Source organism: Orycteropus afer, unplaced genomic scaffold (assembly GCF_000298275.1).
Source record: "Orycteropus afer afer isolate SDZICR_OR568_19922 unplaced genomic scaffold, OryAfe1.0 scaffold00081, whole genome shotgun sequence".
Classification (NCBI taxonomy): Eukaryota; Metazoa; Chordata; class Mammalia; order Tubulidentata; family Orycteropodidae; genus Orycteropus; species Orycteropus afer.
The window spans coordinates 8,166,948-8,188,011 of NW_006921668.1; the positions used below are offsets into that span (position 1 = coordinate 8,166,948).

The window sequence follows — 21,064 nt, forward strand, 5'->3', positions numbered from 1 at the left end:
CTTCTGAATTATGGATTTGAGTATGACTACTAAATAGTTATTTTCTTGTATGCAACCACTAACCTTTAGCACCAGAGACGTCTCCTTAAAGAAGTGTATGTCTAAAGAGTTGGCTTCTTAACTTTCTTGCTAACAAAAATGGACAAACAAAACAAAAGATAAAAGACAAACCTTTATTTCACTAATTGTTAGAATGAGCGCTTTGGAAGTGTTCTAAAGATAGGTCTCTTTGTATAGTCTTGGGCTGGGTGAGTAATAAGAGGAAGTGTTGGGTAAACACCTGTCCCCAGGTGTTGTAGGAATGCGTGCTCTCCCTTCTCCACATCTCGTGTCTTGTGATTGTGTACGCGCCTATGACTGCGTGAATCCGTCCACATAGAAAAGTCCAATCAAGGACAAGGATTTTTTTTCCCGTTCTTTTTGCTACCGCCCACTTCCTAGACAATGTAGACAGCTCCCCGGACCTCTCTTACTTTTCCATCTCCTCCCACCTAGCGAAACCCTCCTACTCTTGACGCAGTTGGGGCCTCGGAGGACCCAGCACGCAAGCGCGACCATCCCGAGCATGCTCAGTAGCGTGTGCCGGCTCAGCGGCGCCCCGGAGCTTTTCCATCGACCCGCGGTCGACGCGGAACCTTCAACGGCTGCTCCGGGCGCGACAGGAAGTGAAGCAGCCCCGCCGGGCGACAGCGGCGGGAGCAGAAACAGAGGGAAAAAGGGCGCTGCGGCGGCGGCGACGACGACAGAGGTGGCTGAGAGGGTTGAGTGCCAGGGGGACTCGTCCACTCGGAAGCCGGATTCCGAGCCGGGCAGGATGGATCTTCACCAGCCAAGCACTGGCCGCTACCAGGTGGTGAGTTCCCGGCCTCTTGCGCTATCCGGAACCCGGGGTTGCTTTCCACCGCGGATTCGAGAGTCCCTTTTCTCAGGTTATTCATGGAGGGGACGTGCTGGCTGATTGTTTTGGCTCATTTGGCCGAAGCAGTTGTCTCACACTTCTCTCTTCTGTGGACCCTGCCTGCGACTCCTTAGAGACCCTCAACTCATCCTGTACTTCTCTGTAAGATTACTGACACACACACGCCTTGAAAGTTATTTTTATTTCTCGCCTTCTCGCTAATTTCTTTACTCCCTGACCCCAGTCACTCTTGAAACGTTCCAGTTGATTATCTACTGGAAATGGTGCTGAGTTCACTTACCTGCTGGGAAGGTTATCGGCGTCATAAATGGAATGGAAGGACGGAGGTGTAATCACCAAGTAGGGTGGGGGTGTGGATTCGTAACAGTGTGGGTTAGGAATTGTGGAACTTTAGTTCAGGTATAGTGCTGATCTTGTTCTCTAGTTAACCTTGTCGTTGTGTCTTTTTCCATTATGTTAGTTTCAAAAGTCAGTGTATTCTTTTTTCCACCCCAGCATTTTCTGGCGGGAGGTGTAACAGAAAGTTTTTATAATTAGAAAATAATTTGAGTCTTGTATGAAAAATTACTTTTATGAAAAACAATGTGTTATAGTTTTTGGCAGCGTGGTATGTAATCTTTGTAAGTGTATGTTCAAATTCGTGAAAAGTTGTTCCTTTATACTTCAAATTTCTTGAAATATATTTTTTCCTTTATGTATTAATTCTGGTGATGGCTATTATTGATCCAGACTCTTAGCGACCCTGTAGGACAGAGTAGAACTGCCCCATAGGGTTTACTTTATGGAAGCAGAGTGTCACATCTTTATTCTGGGGGCCAGTGGTGGGTTGGAACTGCCGACCTTTTGGTTAGCAGCCAAGCGCTTCACCACTGTGCCGCCAGGAATCCTTGGTGTCTACTAGAGATTACTATTGTAAACTGTATTTAAAAATGGACTCAGCAATAGGTGATTCAGTTGCACTTAGGTAGCATGTTATTGTATACACTTTCAGAGGGTAATTAAGTTAAACATATTTACTGAAGGAGAGGAGAAAAACATCAATTCGTAGTGTCCATGGTGCAATTTTATATATAGTCAATAAAACAGTAAAGCTGTAGATTTGATAGTTGTCAATTTCACCACTCAAATCTATTTGCTCATGTAAGACTTAGCTGTGAACTAAGAATTTCTGTTAGTACATGCATTTTGATAACTGAAAACCAACCAAACCAAACCCATTGCCATCACGTGGCATCATTCTGACTTACAATAGTCCTATCTGAGAAATTGGAACTGCCCCATAGGATTTCCAAGGGTGGCCCTAAGGCATCTGACTGCTAACCAGAAGGCTGGAGGTTCAAACCCACCAGCCACTCCTCTGAAGCAAGGTTGAGCAATCTACTTCTGCAGTGATACTGCCTCGGGAGCCCAAGGAGGAGTTGCTCTGAGTGGGATCCAACTTGACAGCGGTGGGTTTGGTGGTTTGGTTAATCTTTACAGAAGTAGACTGCCTCATTATTCTCCCATGGAATAGCTGGTTCCACCCGCTGACCTTTTAGTTAGCAGTCGAATGCCTTGACCACTGCACCACCATAGCTCCTTTGACAAATTTAAAGGAACCTGAGAGATGAGATCCCAGTGTATGTAAATTCACATTTTGTAATATAAAATTTCATGCTGCTTCCATATTTACATCCTATAAAACCTCAAAAAGACCCATGTTCCAAATTCTTGAAAATTTATCAGTATTTTTGGAATGGTTTGAAAAATATTGCTGCCAGTATGGAAGGCATTTTTCAGTTTGTCAGTATTATATCATTTTTGATGGTTTAATTTTTTTTTCTTTTAAAAGGGTACTCTTATTTTTGTAGGTGTTAGCAAAAAATAAGATGCAATAGATAGTATCAGATGACATTAGCAGTGGGATTTGTTTCCTTTTTCTATTCTCATATCTTTCTTGATCCTATTTGTTTCTTTTAATGGCATTAAACCAAAACTCACTGCTGATGATTCAGACTAATAGTGAACCTGTACATCTTTCTGCTGTGGAGATGCCGTTGGGTTTGAACAGCCCACCGTTTTGGTTAGCAACCAAGTGTTTTAACCATTTGAATTCTTGCACAACCTTTGAATTCTCTTTTGAGTACTTTTCCTTATGTCAGTCAGCCATGTCCTCATATTCAAATAACTATTCAAAACATTTTGAAATAATGTAGCTTGTGCTTTAATTTATTATAATGTTACATTTGCTTATATCAGTTATGACTGTCTAAAACTTGACTTAATTATTATTATTTTTTAAAATTCCTGAGTCCAGAATATTGAAATTTCTTCTCTCCATTTTAAGATATTTCCTACTTGATTTTTCTATATCTCCTTTGGAGATAAGTGGTGGACAGTATAAAATTTTTTTGCCCCTCTTTTCAAACTGGAGATGTGTGCTACTTAGACTTTAAATGGATGGAGGCATTTCTTCACAGCTGTGGCAAAAATCAGTCCTGTGAAGATACTTACATTAAGTAGTGAAAACATCAATTTGTTTTCCTTGTAAGACAAAATGTTTAGGAATCTTGGCACAATTTTATTTTGGATTTTAATTCATGTTACTATGTAATTACATTGTAATTCCATTTGTCCAGTGTAGCTTTGTGTTTTCTTGAGAAAGTCCTGCTCTCTCTCTATATTTAGGTACATGCCAGATAAACAGATGAAGTTTTCAGTGGACGTTTAGGTAGGGACCAGTCTGCAGGTCTGGCATATATGGCAAATACCATTATTTTGTAGATGTCTTTAACACCTTTTTTGGAACACTTGGGAATGATTAATTAACTGGACTGGTAAACAACTTTGGTTATCGAATGTTAAGGGATGAATAAGAAAGAAGACAGGCAAGTATACTTAGGCATGAAATAGTATTTGGAGTTACTTTGTCACTTATTTAGGGAATTAAAATTCGAATCGCTATACCTGAAAGTTGGCAATGATGCACAAGGCAATCAGAATGAGTTACTATCATTATCCGATGCACAAGGTTCACCTGGAACAGCTTTTTCTGTAGACTCTTCTTTCCTTCCATTGTTCAAAGGGTCCAAGTTTTAAAGCAGTAGATAGCAAAGGAGAGCTTCAAAAAGAACTTACCCTTCTAATTTCAGAAAAGGTAAGGTATCATTCATCTTTTTGTTATGTTATGGTGCAAAAAGGGCATGGGGGTGGCATTCTCCTCAGATCTCTTCTAGCTTCACAAAGGGGAGAGAGAATCACCATCAGCAGCCCAAGGGTTATTCCTGTCTTATACTAGATATGCCATCACTCTCCAGCCTTGCCACCAATTCTGATATTAACTTTTCCTCCCACGGCACTCTCTACTTGTCTGGTGGGTTCGATAATTCGTTGTAAAAGCCACACTGAGCTCACAGACAGTGCTTAACGATCATGGGGTTTATTGGAGAAGTAACAGCTTACAATTCAGGTTCAGAAATGCTCAGGATACAATTGTGCAGTCAGGACAGTCTTCCTCAGCCACACCCTCAGGCATGCCTCTCTGGCTCTTGGCCTTTGGCCTGGCTTCTGCCCAGCGTGGGCAAGTGTTACAAAGCTCGGTTAGCTCTGCTGATAGGTGCATTTAGATGTACCCCGCTCTGCCAGCAAGCCTCCTGCCCAAAGGCACTCAGCTCTCTTGCTCTGTGGGCTGGCAAACGTTCTTCTCTGTCTCATGCCTCTTGGTTCTGCTGCTGCCATCTCTTAGTTGGTTGTATCACCTAGTCATCTTAGCCAGTCATCTTAGCTGATTGTCAGCCATCTCTCTGCCAAGGAGGTCCTGTGCAGGGATCTCGGGTCCAAGTACATGCTTCACTCCACCTCTGGCTCTTCTATCCTGATGTCAGTGAGAATTCTCGTTTTTGCTTCTAGGACTCCTTTTAAGCCTAGCAAGATGGCAAAACTGACCAATCCCCACATTAGGGTTCTATAAACCTTATTTGCATGGTCCAGCCCCCACAAAGGTGCCGTGTACCTTATTTATATTGTTGGCAAGCTGTCCAGTCCCTATGGTAGGCCACAAACACCTTACTTTGCATAGTTCCACCCAGTAATTGGATGACTAAAAGAGCCATAGCAAGGAATTCATTGCACCACATATGGGAAATTCATTTTTGCTTGGTAGGAAATGAGCAATATTGCCAAACAGAGAAGTAGTTGACTTGGGTTGCAGCTGTTAGGCCACATTCTTTTTTTTTTCCTTTTTTTTTTTTTAATTAGGATTTGGGTGAAGATTTACAGAGTAAATTCACTTTTCATACAGCAGTTCACATATACTTTGTCTCATGTCATTGACCAAAATTTACAATGCAGCAGCTCCCCTCCCACTTCCTCCCCATAGTTACCTCCTCCCAGTGTCCATCCCTTCATACTCTTCTGCACCCTGAGCTATCTCCCTGTGCATAAGCAGCCCTTCCTTCTCCCATGATTGTTCTCTCCAGGGCGTGTGTCTACTTGAGGTAAATGTTTAACTCACATGCCTGTACTCTGTTTGGCTGGAAACCCCAGTTGTGGGTTCAGTTCCAGACCTGAAGGGCAGCTAGGGGCCATAGTCTCAGTGGTTACACCAGGCTCTATTGGACCAGCAAACCTGGTCCCCACCTTCTTTTTTTTTTTTTGCCTCCAAATGATTTTGAGTTTTGTTCTACATTGTTCTCCCTCTTTATGCAGGATCTCCTACATCCCTTCCAAGTGGATGGCAGTGGTAGCTGGGCACCATCTAGTTCTTCTGGTCTCATAGTTGTATAGGTTGCAGATCGGATGGTGTACCAGTCGCTAGGACTGATTGTTTCCATTAATTTTGGTTTTCTTCTTTCTTCTTGACGAGGAGAGACCCGTTGTTGCATCTAGATGGCAGCTTCCTAGCTTTTAAGGTCCCAGTCGCTACTCGCCAAAGTAGTAGGTGGAACAATGTTTTGTATAGTATGTTATGCCAATTGAGCTTGATGTCCCCTGCGACTACGGTCCCAAGCCCGCAGGATCAACTACTCGGTCCCTCTGGGTAGCTGGCTGTAACCAAGCAATGACCATAACCTTGCCCCTTGTCAGCTCTACTATACACCTGGGAATTCTGATCATTCACATGAACTTATAGACCCATTGTCTGCCAACCCTATATATGATCTTGGATACACTCTCCATTTAGACATACCTAATTGTTTAGCTTGTTCACCTATCTATCCGTCCCTATACCCATGTTTGCTTTCACTGACAACTCAGTACTGTATATGCAAAAGGGTTCATATTTGTTGTCTGTACTGCCCATGTAACTCTCTATGTCTTTCTCATCCTCAATGCTGGTTAGGCCACATTCTTACTTTGATATTTTTTATTTTAAGGGATTATGTACCTACACCAAGCTGTACACTAAGACTTAAAAGGTATTCTGTATACAAATTAAATTGGCATTGTTGCTTATAGCAGTAATTTCCTAAACTGTATTTCAGAAAGTGATAATAGTTGTCCCTGGAAGATTTACTAAATATATTAACATAATAAAACCATGAGAAGTACTGCATTTTCAATGTGTGAAACCTTAGCTTGGCACCCTGAAGCCAAGTTTCTTCTTATTCCAAAAGAAAACGCATTGCCTTTGAGTCAATTCCAATTCATAGTGACTCTATAGGACAGAGTAGAACTGTCCCGTAGGATTTCTAAGGCTGTAATAGTTGTAGAAGCTGACTGGCACATCCTTCTGCAGAGTGGCTGGTGAGTTTGAACCACTGATCTTTTGGTTAGCAGCCAAATACTCTGCCACTAAGGTTCCTACTTCCTCTTATTCTAAAACCAAACCTACTGCCATTGAATTGATTCTGACTCAGCAACCTCTATTACGTTTCTAAGGTCATAAATCTTTATGGAAGTAGATTGCCCCACCTTCTTTCCTTGGAGTGGCTGGTGGGTTTGAACCGCCAACCTCCTGGTTAGCCGTCAGATGCCTTAGGCACTGCGCCACCTCCTTTTCCTCTTACTAATAGCTACTTTATTAGGATTATTATGAGAATTAAATAGTATATGTAAAACATGCAGGGACTGGTATGTGGTAAATAAGTAACCTTATAAACTGAAATATCATATATATTTCAGTTTTTTGCTGGTAGCCTTTTGTTTTATGTAGCAATATGAATGTCAAATAGTTTTTTGTCCATGTCAAAAACTACAAAAGTCTGAAATTTGATTTTACCCTATTACCAGCTAATAAGTTAATCTGTTACTGTTTCATGGATCTATCAGGGAACAAGAGACACCCAGGTTAGAAACTAGTGACATTATTACTCATGGCACAGCAAGTCACATGAAGATAAGCATGTTTGTGTAGGTTTTTCTTGCTTCCAAATTCCATGAGGGTAATGGGTCCAGATGGACACATGCAGTGAGTGGGTTTACATGGCAGCTGAGGAACCAAGAGCCCAATACTTTTTTTTTTTTTTTCCCAGCAAGTAATGAACATTGTACCAGACAACACAAGCTATCCTATCTCTTTCCCTGGGAGGGCAGTTAACATGTGATCACTCTGACCACCTTTGTTGCCTATGTGACTTACTGCAAGAAACCGCTCAGTATCAGAAGATGGATAAACTTTGCAGGCTGGCACGGCAGCAAGAATGTGTGGGAATATACAGACTGCCTTGCCTACCAGTCCCATGTTCTGAATAAGATAATATATGCTGATTTTTAGGTGTACTTTTTCCTTTTAATTTTGTATTTTAGAGAAGTATTACAGTCTTTTACCTAATGTTCCTCTCTACCTATTGCCACCTTTTCTTGGCTTGATTCCTTTATCTTCACTTGCTTGTTTCCTTTGGACTCCTCATTATCTGGTTTATGTTCTTACCACACTTCTACATCATCAGGGTTACCCAATTACTTAATTTACTAGATGTGCTTCTGCCCTCATCTAGCTTGATTTCTCTGTTACATTGACACTTAGAATTTTCTCTTTCTCATTCCTTATTCCTGATGCCAGAAAGTATTCTACTTCTCTCTTCTGTTTATGAGCTCATTTTATATATTCATCCCTTACTCCTTAAATGTTGATACTTTCTATAGCATGGACTGTTGTCAAAACCTTGCTACTTTCTTCCTTCATCTCACCATCTTTCAATGTTTCATTTATACTGCATGAGTTATATTTGTAGAATATAAATTTGATTTTCACCTTTCTCAGAAATCTTCTTAGTATATTTCCTTCTGACATTGTATTAAGAAAGTTTGGAAATATGTAGAAAACTTGAAAGAAATACTTAATCCTCCAGGTACCATATAAAAATTGTCTATAGTTGTTAACAGTTTATTATATTTGCTTTTTGTATATCTGTTTTTGATGCATTTCCAAAGTAAGTGAAGCATCTGTATGCTTCACTGCAAAACACATGCTTATCCTAGCCTAGAGTAGTATTTGTTCATGGTTCTTTTTTTTGAGGTAATATTGACGCATATGTGATGAAATGCACAAAGTTTATGTGTCCTGTTGGATGAGGTTTGACTAATACATATAACCATGTAACCCAAAGCACTTTCCAGACATAGAATAGGGATTGGCAAACAACGTTCCAACTTTTAATTTTTAAAATACGGTTTTATTGGAACACAGCCGTGCCCATTCATTTACACACAGTTGCTGGCTGGTGTACTATAAGATCAGAATTGAGCATTTGAGGAAGAACCCACAGAGCCTGAAATATTTGCCCTTTACAGGAAGCGTCTGTTGAACCCTGATAAAGAACATTACCATCATCCTAGAAAGTTCCCTCATAATGCTTTCCATTCAGTTCTACCGCCTAGGTGACCATTGTTCAGATTTTTTTTTTGTGCTACAGATTAGTTTTACCTTTCAGAATTTCTTATAAATGGAATTATGCAGCATATAGTCTGCAAGGCTTCTTTCACTCAGCGAGAGGTTTCTTTGAGATTGATCCATGTTATTATGTGTATCAGTAGCTCATCTTTTTTTATTGCTGAGTAGTATTCTGTCGTATTATATGAGTATACTACAGAACATAGTACTTCTGTTGGTGGGCATTTGGGTTGTTCTAGTTTTTTGTCTGTTATGAATAAAGCCATTATGAAAATTCTTTCAAATCTATTGTGAATATTCACTTTGTGGACATACATTTTCTTTTCTCTTGAGTAGAATTGCTGAGTCATTGGGTAGATGTTTAATTTTCTAAGTAACTACTAGACTTTTTTCCAGAGTAACTGTACTGTTTTATACTTCCACTAACAATGTATGAGAATTTTGGTGTTGTCAGTCTGTTAATTTTAGATATTCTGGTGGGTTTATTGAATTTTTGATGTTGAAAATTCTTTTCTTAGTGTGCAAGATCCTTGAATGGGTCTTCCCATATATGTACAATGCCATATTTTAGCAATATGTCCTCTTCCTTTTATGCTTTAGCTTAGTAGTTTAGCAAGATCTTCTAATAGTTCTCACCCATAATCTGTTCTCTCATACTTCTCTGACTTTAACATGTTTACTTCTAGTCTGAAATTCTCTATTACACCCATTGTATCTGTCTTATAATAATATAATAATTTATAATATTTATATTTAATTATTATAATATAATACTATAATTTGTCTTAAAAAATCCTGTTTTTAAATGTGAAAACTCCTAAACTGTAATTGGAAAGGGAAGGTTTCTCTTATCTATCACCAGCATTGAGACAGAGAAAAAGTTGAGAATCGTAATATTAGGGAACTTGCTGTTATGCTAAATTATGTGTTTACCTTTCTACCTTGTAGACCGTGCTTTTCCACAAAAGTGCTTCAAGGTTCAGTAAGTACTGATTTTGATTTCATCTTTAAAATAGGTTTAACCTTTAAAAAAATGTGATTAAGGAAGTTTACACTCAAATATATTATGACAGCTAGAGGCCTAGTTTATGTTAATTTGTATTGCCTGGGTAATTTGTTTTTAGACACACACCCAAGATTAAATTTCTCTTGTTATTTTGGTGCATGTAGTGATATTAATGGTAAATGTGTCTTTGATTTGGGTGATTGAAAGTAATTCTATCTTTTCTTTTAAAATTCAGATCTGAACATGTCCACTTATGTAAAATTATGAGTAAACTAGTCAGCACACCTGAGCCATGTTGAATCAAAATGCTAGCCATTGCTTAGACATATTTAAATAGTCTGTGATCTAGTAATGATATAATATTTGTGCTGTGACAGGTAAACACACTATAGTTGTATCATGAAAAAATTTTGTTATAGTTAGATAACATGCTTACTTTATGTTTTTAGCGTCTCTTGTCAGATTAGTGTTTCAGATAAGATATGGAAGCACTTTTTAGATATCACTGATTAACTCTAAAACAAAGGCCCTGTAACTCATGTATTCATTTATTCAATATACAATAATTTATGACGTTTCCCTGCTTGCCAAATTCTGTTCTAGGTGCAGGTGAACGAGACAGGTAGGTTGTTGTCTCATGCCTCATACTTTGGTGGTGAAGAGACAGATAAATAAGTGTAAGTTTAGATAAGAATTTGTGCTTTGAAGAAAGTAAAAGGTTGATGAAATAAATAATAAATATTATCAGTAGTAAAAATAGCAATAATAAGACAGTAGTTTGTCACATCAGGAATATGCCAAGAACTCTACTAAATGCTTTACACTAATGCATTTAACCCTCAGATTAGTGTGAAGTAGATAATGTCTTGATCTTCATTTTGCAGATGAGAAAAATGAGGCACAGAGAGGTTAAATAATAGTCCAAGTTATGATGGAGCTGGTTATCAAACTTTGGTGTTTTACTTTCCTATTTCTAGACATACTGTTTTATTATCTTTCAAGATTATTTGGGTTGAGTAGCATGAGTGGATTGGTTCTTTTCTATGTGTTGTTTAGTTGAGGCAGCAGTTATTTTAGGCATGATTGGATTGTGTTATGGGTTAAATTGCATCTCTTCAAAATATGTATTAGAATCCTAGTTCCATATGCGTGATGTGATCCCATTTGGGATAGAGTTTTCTTTGTTAGATTAATGAGTGCCTAGTGCCTAAGGGACATGACTGCTAACCAGAAGGCTGGCGGTTCAATCCCACTAGCCACTCCTCAAAAGGAAGGTTGGGCAATCTACCTCTGTGATGATACTGCCTTGGAAACCCAAAGAGGGGTCATTATGAGTCTGATCCAAGTCGACGGCAGTGAGAGTTTTGGATGGTATATGTGCTATCTTAAGCCAATCACTTTTGAAATATAAAAGGAGCAGATTAGGTATAGAAGAAAGAAAGCACAAATGGGGAAGGTAGTTGCCATACCACATAAAGATCTCCAAAGAACCTAAGAACAGAGGCTGAAGATTCAAGGCTCTTTTCTCAGAACCGACAGAGAGAGAATGCCTTCCTTCAGAGCTGGTACTCTGAATTTGGCCTTCTAAACTGTGAGAAAATAAATTTCTATTTGTTAAAGCCACCCATTTGTGTTATTTCTGTTATAGCAGCATTGAGAAACTATGACTGGTTGGAAGATTCAAGTTGACTCACTTGGCTGGCAGTTGATGCTAACTATTGACTGGGAGTTCAGCTGAGACTGTTGATCTGGAACATCTTGATTCTCTTCTCTGTACTCCCTTTATGTACCCTGTCTTGTATGTTCTGTCAGTGTGACCTCTGCTTCTCATAGCGTAGATGGAAGAGGAAGGTGCCATTTCTCTTTAGATCTAGGATTAGAAGTCTAGAATGTCACTTTTGCTGCATTCTGTTGGTCAAAGCAGTCATAAAGCCAGCCTGGACTCAAAGGAGAAAATAAACTCCACGTCTGGATGGATACATGGAAGGAAGAAATTGATGGTGGCCATCTTAGAGATGATATACCTCAGCATTTGGTTTGATTCTGCAGTAGATGAGGATCAGGATAATCAGGGAGCGCCATCTACTCTGAATGTGTGACACTCAGGCTGAGACCTGATTGAAATGTGAAGATATATTTTTAGTTGGTGAGCATTCCAGGTGTGATGATAATAGCTTAAGGGGGAAATTTGTTGGTTTAAGAAATTAGGAAGAAATACATATAGCTTTAGCAAACTGTGAAAATTTTTGGTTTAGCGAATAGGAAGAAGTTATGTGGCTGCAGCAAGCTGGAAGATGAGGACTCATATTGATCTGGGACTAAACATAGAATAAATTATATGCTGAATTTGGTAGAAAAATGGAACTCTCATATGCAAGTACAGTGTGTAATTTTTGTTTCACGAAAGCAGTCAGGGTCAGCTACTAATTTGTGAGGCCCAGTGGGCAAATGAAAATGTAGTACTACAACCAGTGGTGCAGAAGTTTAGTCCTTCCTACGGGCCTGCTCCAGTGTCATGGAAGGTGGCTAGCCCCCAAGGGATTGCAACTTCCATGTTCTGACTTGCGTTTTACTGGAATCACATATGGACAAGAAGTCTCCTCTGAACTGTGTGCTTAAGGCACGTTGGTGATGCCCTTAGATACCCATTCCCAGCCTTCCCTGTGCTCTTGCCGTTTGGAGGGCAGTGGTTGGACACAGGTTTCCCCTTGTTAATGTGACCTGGTTGCCATCCTGTACAGAGGGTGCATCAGTTGTGCAGTGAGGGTGGGGAGGTGGGGCTGATCAAGGAGCTGAGAGTGAGGTTTCAAAGTCCTTCCTGGGGAGCAGAATGCTTGTAAGTTGAGGTTCCAAACCCTCAGGATGTGCTCTGTTGTCTCATTGGATTTCATGTACAAAATATAAATGTGAAGAAAATTACTAAGAATTTCAAGATGTTGATCAGAGAGCATTAAGCCCCAAATGTAGGGTCCTCCTGAAGTGGGGCCCCTTGTGACTGCGTTGGTCACATGCTCATGAAAATGGTTCTGAAGGCATTTTCACTGTGGGGATTGTTGTGGTGTTGATGAAATAATCAAACGTTGGCAAACTTTTTCTGTAAAGGGCCAGATAGTAAATATTTTAGGCTTTGGTCTCTGCCCCAATGCGTAAATATCCATGAGTGTGGCTGTATTTCAGTAAAACTTTGTTTACAAAAATAAGTGTTGGGTTGAAATGGTCTACTGGCCATAGTTTGTTTTTCAGTGGTTTAGAAGTATTCTTTAGGCAGGCGTAAAGACTGGATCTGTGAAGAATGCTTTTGAAAAGTTAATTTTCTATTTCACTCAGTCTTTAAATAAACCCTTCCTTCAGAGCTGGTACCCTGAAGTGAAGTGCTCTGTAGGTGTCTATAAGGTCAAGTTGGTTGATTTATTGTTTAGTTCTTAATTGTCTTTGTTGAGTTTCTTTCTATTTGTTCTAACCTTTGTTGAAAGTGGTGTATTAAAGTCTCCTACTGTTACTGTTTCTCTTTTTAATTCTCTTAAAGTCTAATTTACCTGTTTTGGGGGTCTTAAATTGGGTATGTAGATATTTATTGTGGTTATGTCTTCTAATCATTATATAATATCCTACCTTGTCTCTTATGGAGGTTTTTGTCTTAGATTCTGTTTTATCAGAAATAAATACTGCCACTCCTCTCTTTTTTGATGCCATTTGTTTGATACATTTTTCTCTGGTGTTTGTTTTTTTTTTTTTGTCTTTGTGTCTAAGGTGAGTCACTTGCAGAGAGCATAGTAATGGGTTATGTTATCCATTCTGGAACTCTCCATCTCTTGATGGGTGCATTTAATCCATTTGCATTCAGTATAATTATTGACAAGTATGAATTTATTGCTGTCATTTTGTTAAGTGTTTTTTCATGCTGTTGTTGATTTCTTTGTTCCATATAATTTTCTATGCTCAGCTCATTTTGTTTGTGTTTTTTAATCATTTCCTTTGTTGGTTTTGTTTTAGTATTTGCTGAATAATTTTGCCTTCCTTCTTTTTTGTTTTGATGAGAAAGTTTATTGATTTCTTTGAGACTGCCCTGTGATTTCTTATTTTCTTTCCAAGTTTAGAACTCACAGTCAATCTCACAATCATCTTGACTTCTTCTGCATTTGGAAGTTCTGTACCTACACTACATATTCCCTCTTTATGGTTTATGGTTGTCCTCATTTATTACTACATGCCTCTGGTACCCTGTTTACAGTCTTGTAAGTTTGTTTTACTTTGGATACTTTTGTACCAACACCAGTTGAAGCAGCAGTCAGCAAATCAGATGTTGTATTGCACTGCACAAACCTGCTGCAAAAGCCCTGTTTAAAGTGTTGAAGAACAAAGATCTCACTCTGAAGACTAAGTGGCCTAACTCGAGCCACTTGATTTTCAATTGCCTTAGCATGTGAAAGGGGGACAATGAATAAGGAAGACCGAGGAAAAATTTATGCGTTTGAATTGTGGTGTTGGCAAAGATTACTGAAAATACCATGGATTGCTAGAAGAACAGACATATTTGTCTTGGAAGAAATGGAGATGGAATGCTCCTTAGAAGCGAGAATGGCCAGATATCCTCTTACCTACTCTGGTCATGTCAGAAGTGACCATTCCCTGAAGAAGGAGATTATGCTTGGTAAAGTAGAGCTCAGCAAAAAAGGGGAAGACCCTCAACGAGATGGATTGACACAGTAGCTGTGACGCTGGGGTCAAGATTAGCAAGGATTGTAAGGATGGTACAGCATCTGGTTGAGTTTCGTTTTGTTGTACACAGGGTCCTTATGAGTTAGAATTGACTTCTTGGCACCTAACAGCAAGAAGAAGAAGAACAACAAGAACGACGACATACCTGATTGGCTTTTGGATTATGTTGTCATGTGTGTTAATCATCAGTTGTTGTCTCCCTGTAGCATCTCTTGTAAGTTGGTCTGATTTTAATAAATTCCTTTAATTTCTGTTTATCCGAAAATATCCTGATTTTGCAATCATATTTGAGGGACAGTTTTGCTGGGTATATAATTCTTGGTTGACAGTTTTTTTGTTTGAGTGTATTATATATGTTATACCATAGCCTTATCACTTGCATGCTTTCTGCTGAGAAATCAGAACTTAGTCTCATTGGTTGCTGTTTGTAGATAACTTTCCATTTCACCTGTTTTGCTTTTAGGATTCTTTCTTTGTCTTTGGTTTTGGTAAGTTTGATTATGGTATATCTTGGTGATTTTCTTTTAGGGTCTGTCTTGTTTGAGTTTCATTGAACTTCTTGAAATGGATATTTTCTTGTCTTTCATTATATTAGGGAAGTTCTCTTCCCACAAATCTTCAATTTTCTTGGGTTTCATTTGTCTCGTCCTGTTCTGGAATTCCAATCATATATAAGTTATTTCTCTTAATGGTGTCCCAAATAAATTTAGGCTTTTTTCTTTTTTTGTGTGATTTTTTGATTGAGCCCTTAACAAAGTAGTTTGGAGAGATTTGTCTTCAGTCTCACTAATTCTGTTTTTCATTGATTCAGTTCTGCTCCTCTGCCCTTTCAATGTGGTATCTACTTCTGAAATTTTAGTAGTAATCTTTTGGATTTCTGTTTGCTGTTTTCATTTATTTTGTCAGTTTATTATATTTTTTTCCTAAATTGTTCTACAGTTTTGTCTGCGTTTTCCTTAAGTTTGTCAGTGTTTTTCTTGATCTGTCTCTCAATGTGTTGAAGGTACCTAAATATTTTTTGGATTGTTTTATCAGGTACTTTCATTATTGCTTCTTCCTCAGTTAGGTTTTCTGGTTTTATGTCCTGGTCCATTTTTTGTGCTATTTTATCTTGATTCTGTATGTGAACTGAGATGGTCAGTTTTCTCTGAGGCATTGTGAAGTCATTTATTATATTTAATTGGTGATTTTATGTTGGTGTTACTCAGTTTTTTTTTTTTTTTCCCCTTTTGCTTTATTTTCTTTTGATATATCTGAATGAGCAGGGCTGGTGTGCTACTCTGTTTGCTGGTTTGGCAGCATTTAGGCACTCGCCACTTGCCTCCTAGTAGGTGTGATAATAAATGAGAATGTATGCACAGATCTGTTAGCTGTTCAGGTAGAGCTGTTGAGGGTGAGCTGGGCTTGTACTGGTTGTCGTCTCTGACTGATCAGTTGGTGTAGAAGCAGTTGGTGGCCCTCATCCCATAGTTGGGGCTGCAGGAGGTACAGATGTGTTGGACCATGTGGGCACAGTTGCTGTCTCCCACCTAGTTGGGAAAAAAAATGCAGCATCACCAGAACAAAAATGCAACCTGCATAAACAGTAACAATTGGGAAAAAAAATTTAAAAAAGGGAAAAAATGACAAAGGAAGGACAAAGAGAAAAAAACAAACATTATCTGGGGAGGGGGAAGTAAAAGAAGAGAGACAAGAGAAAAAGAATAGAGAAAAAATGAGATAGATGCAAAAAGAATAATGGGATGGAAAGAACAAAATGAGGAAAAGAAGAAAAAAGAAGGGACCCAGGAAAAGGAGAAAAAAGAAAAAATAAGAACAAGGGAAGGGAAAAAGGAGAAAATAGAAAGGAAGAAGAAAAAAATAATTTAACAGCAAACAAAAACAAAATTGGAGGGAGCAGAGACCCTAGTCTGTGTTTCTGCTGGCCAGGAAGTCAATGGGGAGCGGAGCTTCTGGTCATGGTGCTACTTCCTGTCTACCTAGAAGGGAACTGGGGACATGGTGCCTGATTTCAGATTAGTCGTGCTTATCTAGAAGATGTCTGAAGGCAAGGCACCTGAACCTGGGAAAAGTTCCTTTAGGCCCAAATGGCAGTGGGAGCAAGGCACCAGGTTTGAGAAGGAATTCTTATCTGCTCAAAATGAGGTGTGGACAGGGACGGTCTCAGAAAATGTTCTTACTATCCTAAAAGGCAGCTGGGCACCAGGCTCCCACTCCCAGAAAAAGATCTTGCTATCCCAAAAGGGGAGTTGGTATAGGGTGCTTGGTCTCAGCAAAAGTCCTTGCCACCCAAAGTGCTGCTGGGAACAGGGCAGCTGATCTTGGAGCCAGTTCCTGTCTACTCAGAAGGCAAGTGGGGGCAGAGAGGCTGATTTCAGATGAGTTCCCAGTGGCCCAGAAGGTGTCTGGTTGTAGGACTCCTGGACCCAGAGAAAGTTCTTGCCAGTCCAAAGAGTGGGATTAAGATACCTGGTTCCAGAGGAAGTTCTGACTGACTCAAAAGGAAGCTCTGGGCAGGGTGTCTAGTCCCAGGCAAAATTCCTGCTGTCTCAAAAGGTAACTGGGAGCAGGGTCCAGTTGCCAGAAAAAGAATTCCTGTGGTCCCATAAGCTGGCTGGGTATATAGAGTACCTGGTCACAGAAAAAATTCTTATTGGTTCAAAAGGTGGCTGGGAATAGGGCTCTTAGTTCTCGGCCCAGTTCCTGCTTGCCCAGAGAGCAGCTGGTGGGAGGATGCCTGGACTAGGATGAAATTCCTGCTGGTCCAGATGGGTAGAGGGGTGTGGGGGATGGCTATATCTCTGTTCATTGAGAGGGTGCAGGGTACAAGGAGAACAAGGAGAGTATCGTATCTTTCTGTTCATCAACCACCAGTGCTGATTCTTAGGTTGCTGCCTGGATTGGAGCACCACTTGCAAATATTCAAAATGGCCACACTATCAGGTAGCCGACAGTGTACAGCTCTGTTTGTCTCCTTATTAGCTGTTTTCATTTAGGTTCTTTTACTAACCAGTATTTAGTCCACTTCTTAATACTTCTCTTCAAAACTCAGGGTTCCAGGATTATCTTTTGTATCTATTTCAATTGGTTTCTCATTTCTTTGTTGTAGAGGGTCTGTGTAGCTTGTTTGCTTCTTGTCAGGAGTCTCTTCACACCTTTTTAATACTCGTTTTAGTGGAAAATGTTTGAGTATTCCTTCTGTGACAGGTTTCAGCCTTACACATGATTTTGCTTTTTGCAAGTTTTACTGTATTTTCTTTTTATATTCTTTCCTAATATCTGATACATATTCTAAAATATTTTCTGGTTGTATTACTTTAGAATTTTATAGGTAATTATATATAGATGGGCCTGACTGTAGTTTAAATAACTATGAAATATGTTTGCTGACATTTATTAAATTTAAGTTTATTGACAAAACCAAAAACCAACCCATTACCCTTGAGTCAGAGCAATCCCGTCAGACAGAGTAGAGCTGCTCCATAGGCTTTTCAAGGCAGTAAATCTTTACAGAAGTACACTACCACAAAGCAGCTGGTGGATTTGAACCACTGATCTTTTGGTTAGCAATTGAGAGCTTTAACTACTGAGCCACTGGAACTCCTTAGTTTGTTGACAAGATCATTATAAGTAAGGTTAACTAACGTACTTAGTACTCAACGTATTACTGTAAACCATCCTGTGTCTTTGTGTTCATGTCATATTGTTATTGTTTCTCCCCCAAATTTGATTGCTTAGCTGCAGTTAGGGTGTGGGTAGAATTTTTTGTTAAAAGCATGCCAGATGCAAGTTGGGAAGTGTTGCTGTAGTCTAAGATTTACTGTCAGGTACCTAATTTCAAGATTTTAACTTGCTTGCTTTCAAGATTTGTTCTAACATGAACAACTTAATGTTTTAAAAGTTTAGGAATGTGCTGTGGTTTAGCTTATCTATGATGTTTCTTCATAACATTATGTAAAGAAATTGTCCTCTTTGGACAGAGGCTATTAGATTATGAAAATAATGAAAGAAAAATAATGAATTATGAAAATTATGAAGATCGTTATGTAACTGAGTTGCTGTTACAAACAGTCTTTTAATGTGACAGTTTTAACCTTTTTATTAATTTTAAGATTCTTAGAACATGTAGTCTGTTGAATGTTAGACTGAAGAAGTCCAATAGTAATATTTATTAAAGTATTTATTCTTATTATTTAAGCAGAACTTCCAATTATATCAGAATGCCTTTTTGCTTGTTTTCCCAAAAGTGTTATCTTGAAGTAATAACACTTGAGATCCTTTTTAGTTTATATTTATAACTTTAAAGAGCAATATGAAGCTGCTTAATTCACATCTCTGCTTAATTTGTTACTGCATTCCATATTTCAGCCTTATTTTGAACTATAATACTTTGTTCTCTTGCTCTGCCCCCTCCAACAACCCCAAACTATCCTTATCTTGCCCTGTGCCTTTTGCACATATTTTCTTTTTTTCTCTTCACTCTCCTTCCTGTAGGACTCATTTTTATACTTTATTCAGATCTGTGTGTAGATGTTATTTTCTTCCACAAATCTGCCCTCACTCTCTGTGATATGGTTGATTTATATCTTCCATTTTTCTATTGTTTTGTCTGTCTTATCCTTTTTTTTTCTGTTTATATTTTCACCCTTTCCTGCTTTCTTTTGGATCATTTTATTAAAAAAAAAATTTTTATTATCCTCTTTCAGTATTTCTGTTGCCTTTTAGTTATTCCTCTTTGCGTTATTTTTCTTCGGTTTTCATATTAGGATTATCTTGACCTCTTTTGGCCTGTATTTTTTTCTTAAAAACTCAGTGTAGTATTGATGGTATTTTTCTTGAATGTCTATAGATTTCTCCAGTGAAACCACCTGGGCCTAGAGTTTTCTTCTGAGGGGAAGGTGTTTGATAATGAATTCAAGTTTTTTAATATATAGTTCTGCTATGTTTCTCCCTACCTCCTTGAGTCAGTTTTGGTAAATTGCATTTTTTTTAAAGAAATGTTTCATTTCAGTTGAATTTGTTCACATAAAATTTATAATCTCTTATTATCATTTCAGTGTCTGATGGGTCAGTAATGACTATGTCTTCTTTATTCCTAATATTGAGGATTTGCTTTCTCTAGTTTTTTTTTTTTTTTGCCTTGATTAGTCTGTGAATTTTGTTGATCTTTTTTGCTCAATTTCTCTGTTTTCTGTTTCACTAATTTTGTTCTTATTTATATGCTGTTGTGGTTTACTTTGTTGTTCTTTCTCTAACTACTAAAGGTAGAGCCTTTTAAGGGATTTTTGACTTCTTTTTCTTGTAATATGACCACTTAAGGCTATAAATTTCTCTCTAACTATTGCTTTTGCTGTGTTCCACAAATTTTGACATGTATTTTTATCATTCAGTTTAAAATACTTTCATATTTCTATCATGATTTCTTATTTGAACAGTACATTATTTAGAAAGTGTTTAATTTCTATTTAGGGGGGATTTTCCTATATGTTTTTATTTCTGATTTAATTCTTTTGGGTTCAGGGAATACTCAGTATGATTTCATTTCTTTCAGATTTATTGACACTTGTTTTTTTTAGTGTGCCTTTCTTGGTGACTGTACTATATTCACTTGAATGTGTATTCTTTAGTTCTTGGATGTATAGTATTCTGTAAATGGTTATATTAAGTTGGTAATATTGTTCTGATATTTTATAATTGTACTGATTATTGTTTTTATGTCATTCAGTTATTTGCTGAGTGAGGGCTGTTAAAATTCCTGGTATGAGTGTGGGTTGCCTATCTCCTTTTAATTATTTCAATCTTTTGCTGCTTGTATTTTGAAACTCTATTATTATATGCATTGCATTTCTGCTTGTTATGTTTTCCTGATGAGTATCTGCTTTTTTCTGTCATAAAATGCTTCTCTTTATCTTCAGTAGGGCTCACTGTCTTCAAGTCTAGTTCATATTTGGCATTAATATAGCAGTAGCAGCTCTGGTGGAGCAGTTGTTGAAAGTGTTTGGCTGCTAACCAAAAGGTTGGTGGTTCAAATTCACTAGCTGTTCCATGGGAGGAAGATGAGTCAGTCTGATTTGTAAAGATTTATAGCCTTGGAAATCCTCTGGGGCAGTTCTGTTCTGTCTTATAGGGTATCTATGAGTTGAAATTGACCAGATAGCATGGGTTTAGGTGAGAATATAGCTATTTCAGCTTTCTTATTTTTTTTTGTATGGCATACCATTGTCTGTTTCCTCATAACTTCTCTGCATCTGTAAGAGTGTTGTCTTTTGTTGGTAGCATATAATTGAGTCTTGCTTTTTTATTTAGTCATTGTGATAGCCTCTTTTAATTGGACTGTTTGTATTTAATGTAATTATTAATATGGTTGATTTGCATCTTCTGTTTCATTATTTGTTTTCTATTTGTCCTCTCTTTTTTTGTTTATCTTTTTTATCTTATTATTATTTTAAGAGTTTGTTTTCCGAGGAGGTTCCGGCAAGATGGCGGACTAGGCAGAAAGACCACACAGACCCTCTTCAACAAAAAAGAGGGAAAACAATTAACACAGACACAGAAGATAATCCTGGACCCCTGAGCCTTGAAGGGAAGGATATAGAAGTGGACTAAA

The 21,064-nt window shown here is 38.3% G+C and overlaps 1 protein-coding gene across 1 annotated transcript in view; it reads left to right on the forward strand.

The window, feature by feature from the left end:
- Nucleotides 1-301: 301 nt before the first annotated feature.
- The window catches only part of NDFIP2 (Nedd4 family interacting protein 2), a 113,344-nt gene continuing 92,581 nt past the window's right edge, over nucleotides 302-21,064 (forward strand). The window contains exons 1-2 of the mRNA XM_007941521.2: nucleotides 302-361; nucleotides 521-853. Coding sequence (XP_007939712.2) covers nucleotides 302-361; nucleotides 521-853 — 393 coding nt within the window. The remainder of the gene's footprint in view (nucleotides 362-520; nucleotides 854-21,064) is intronic.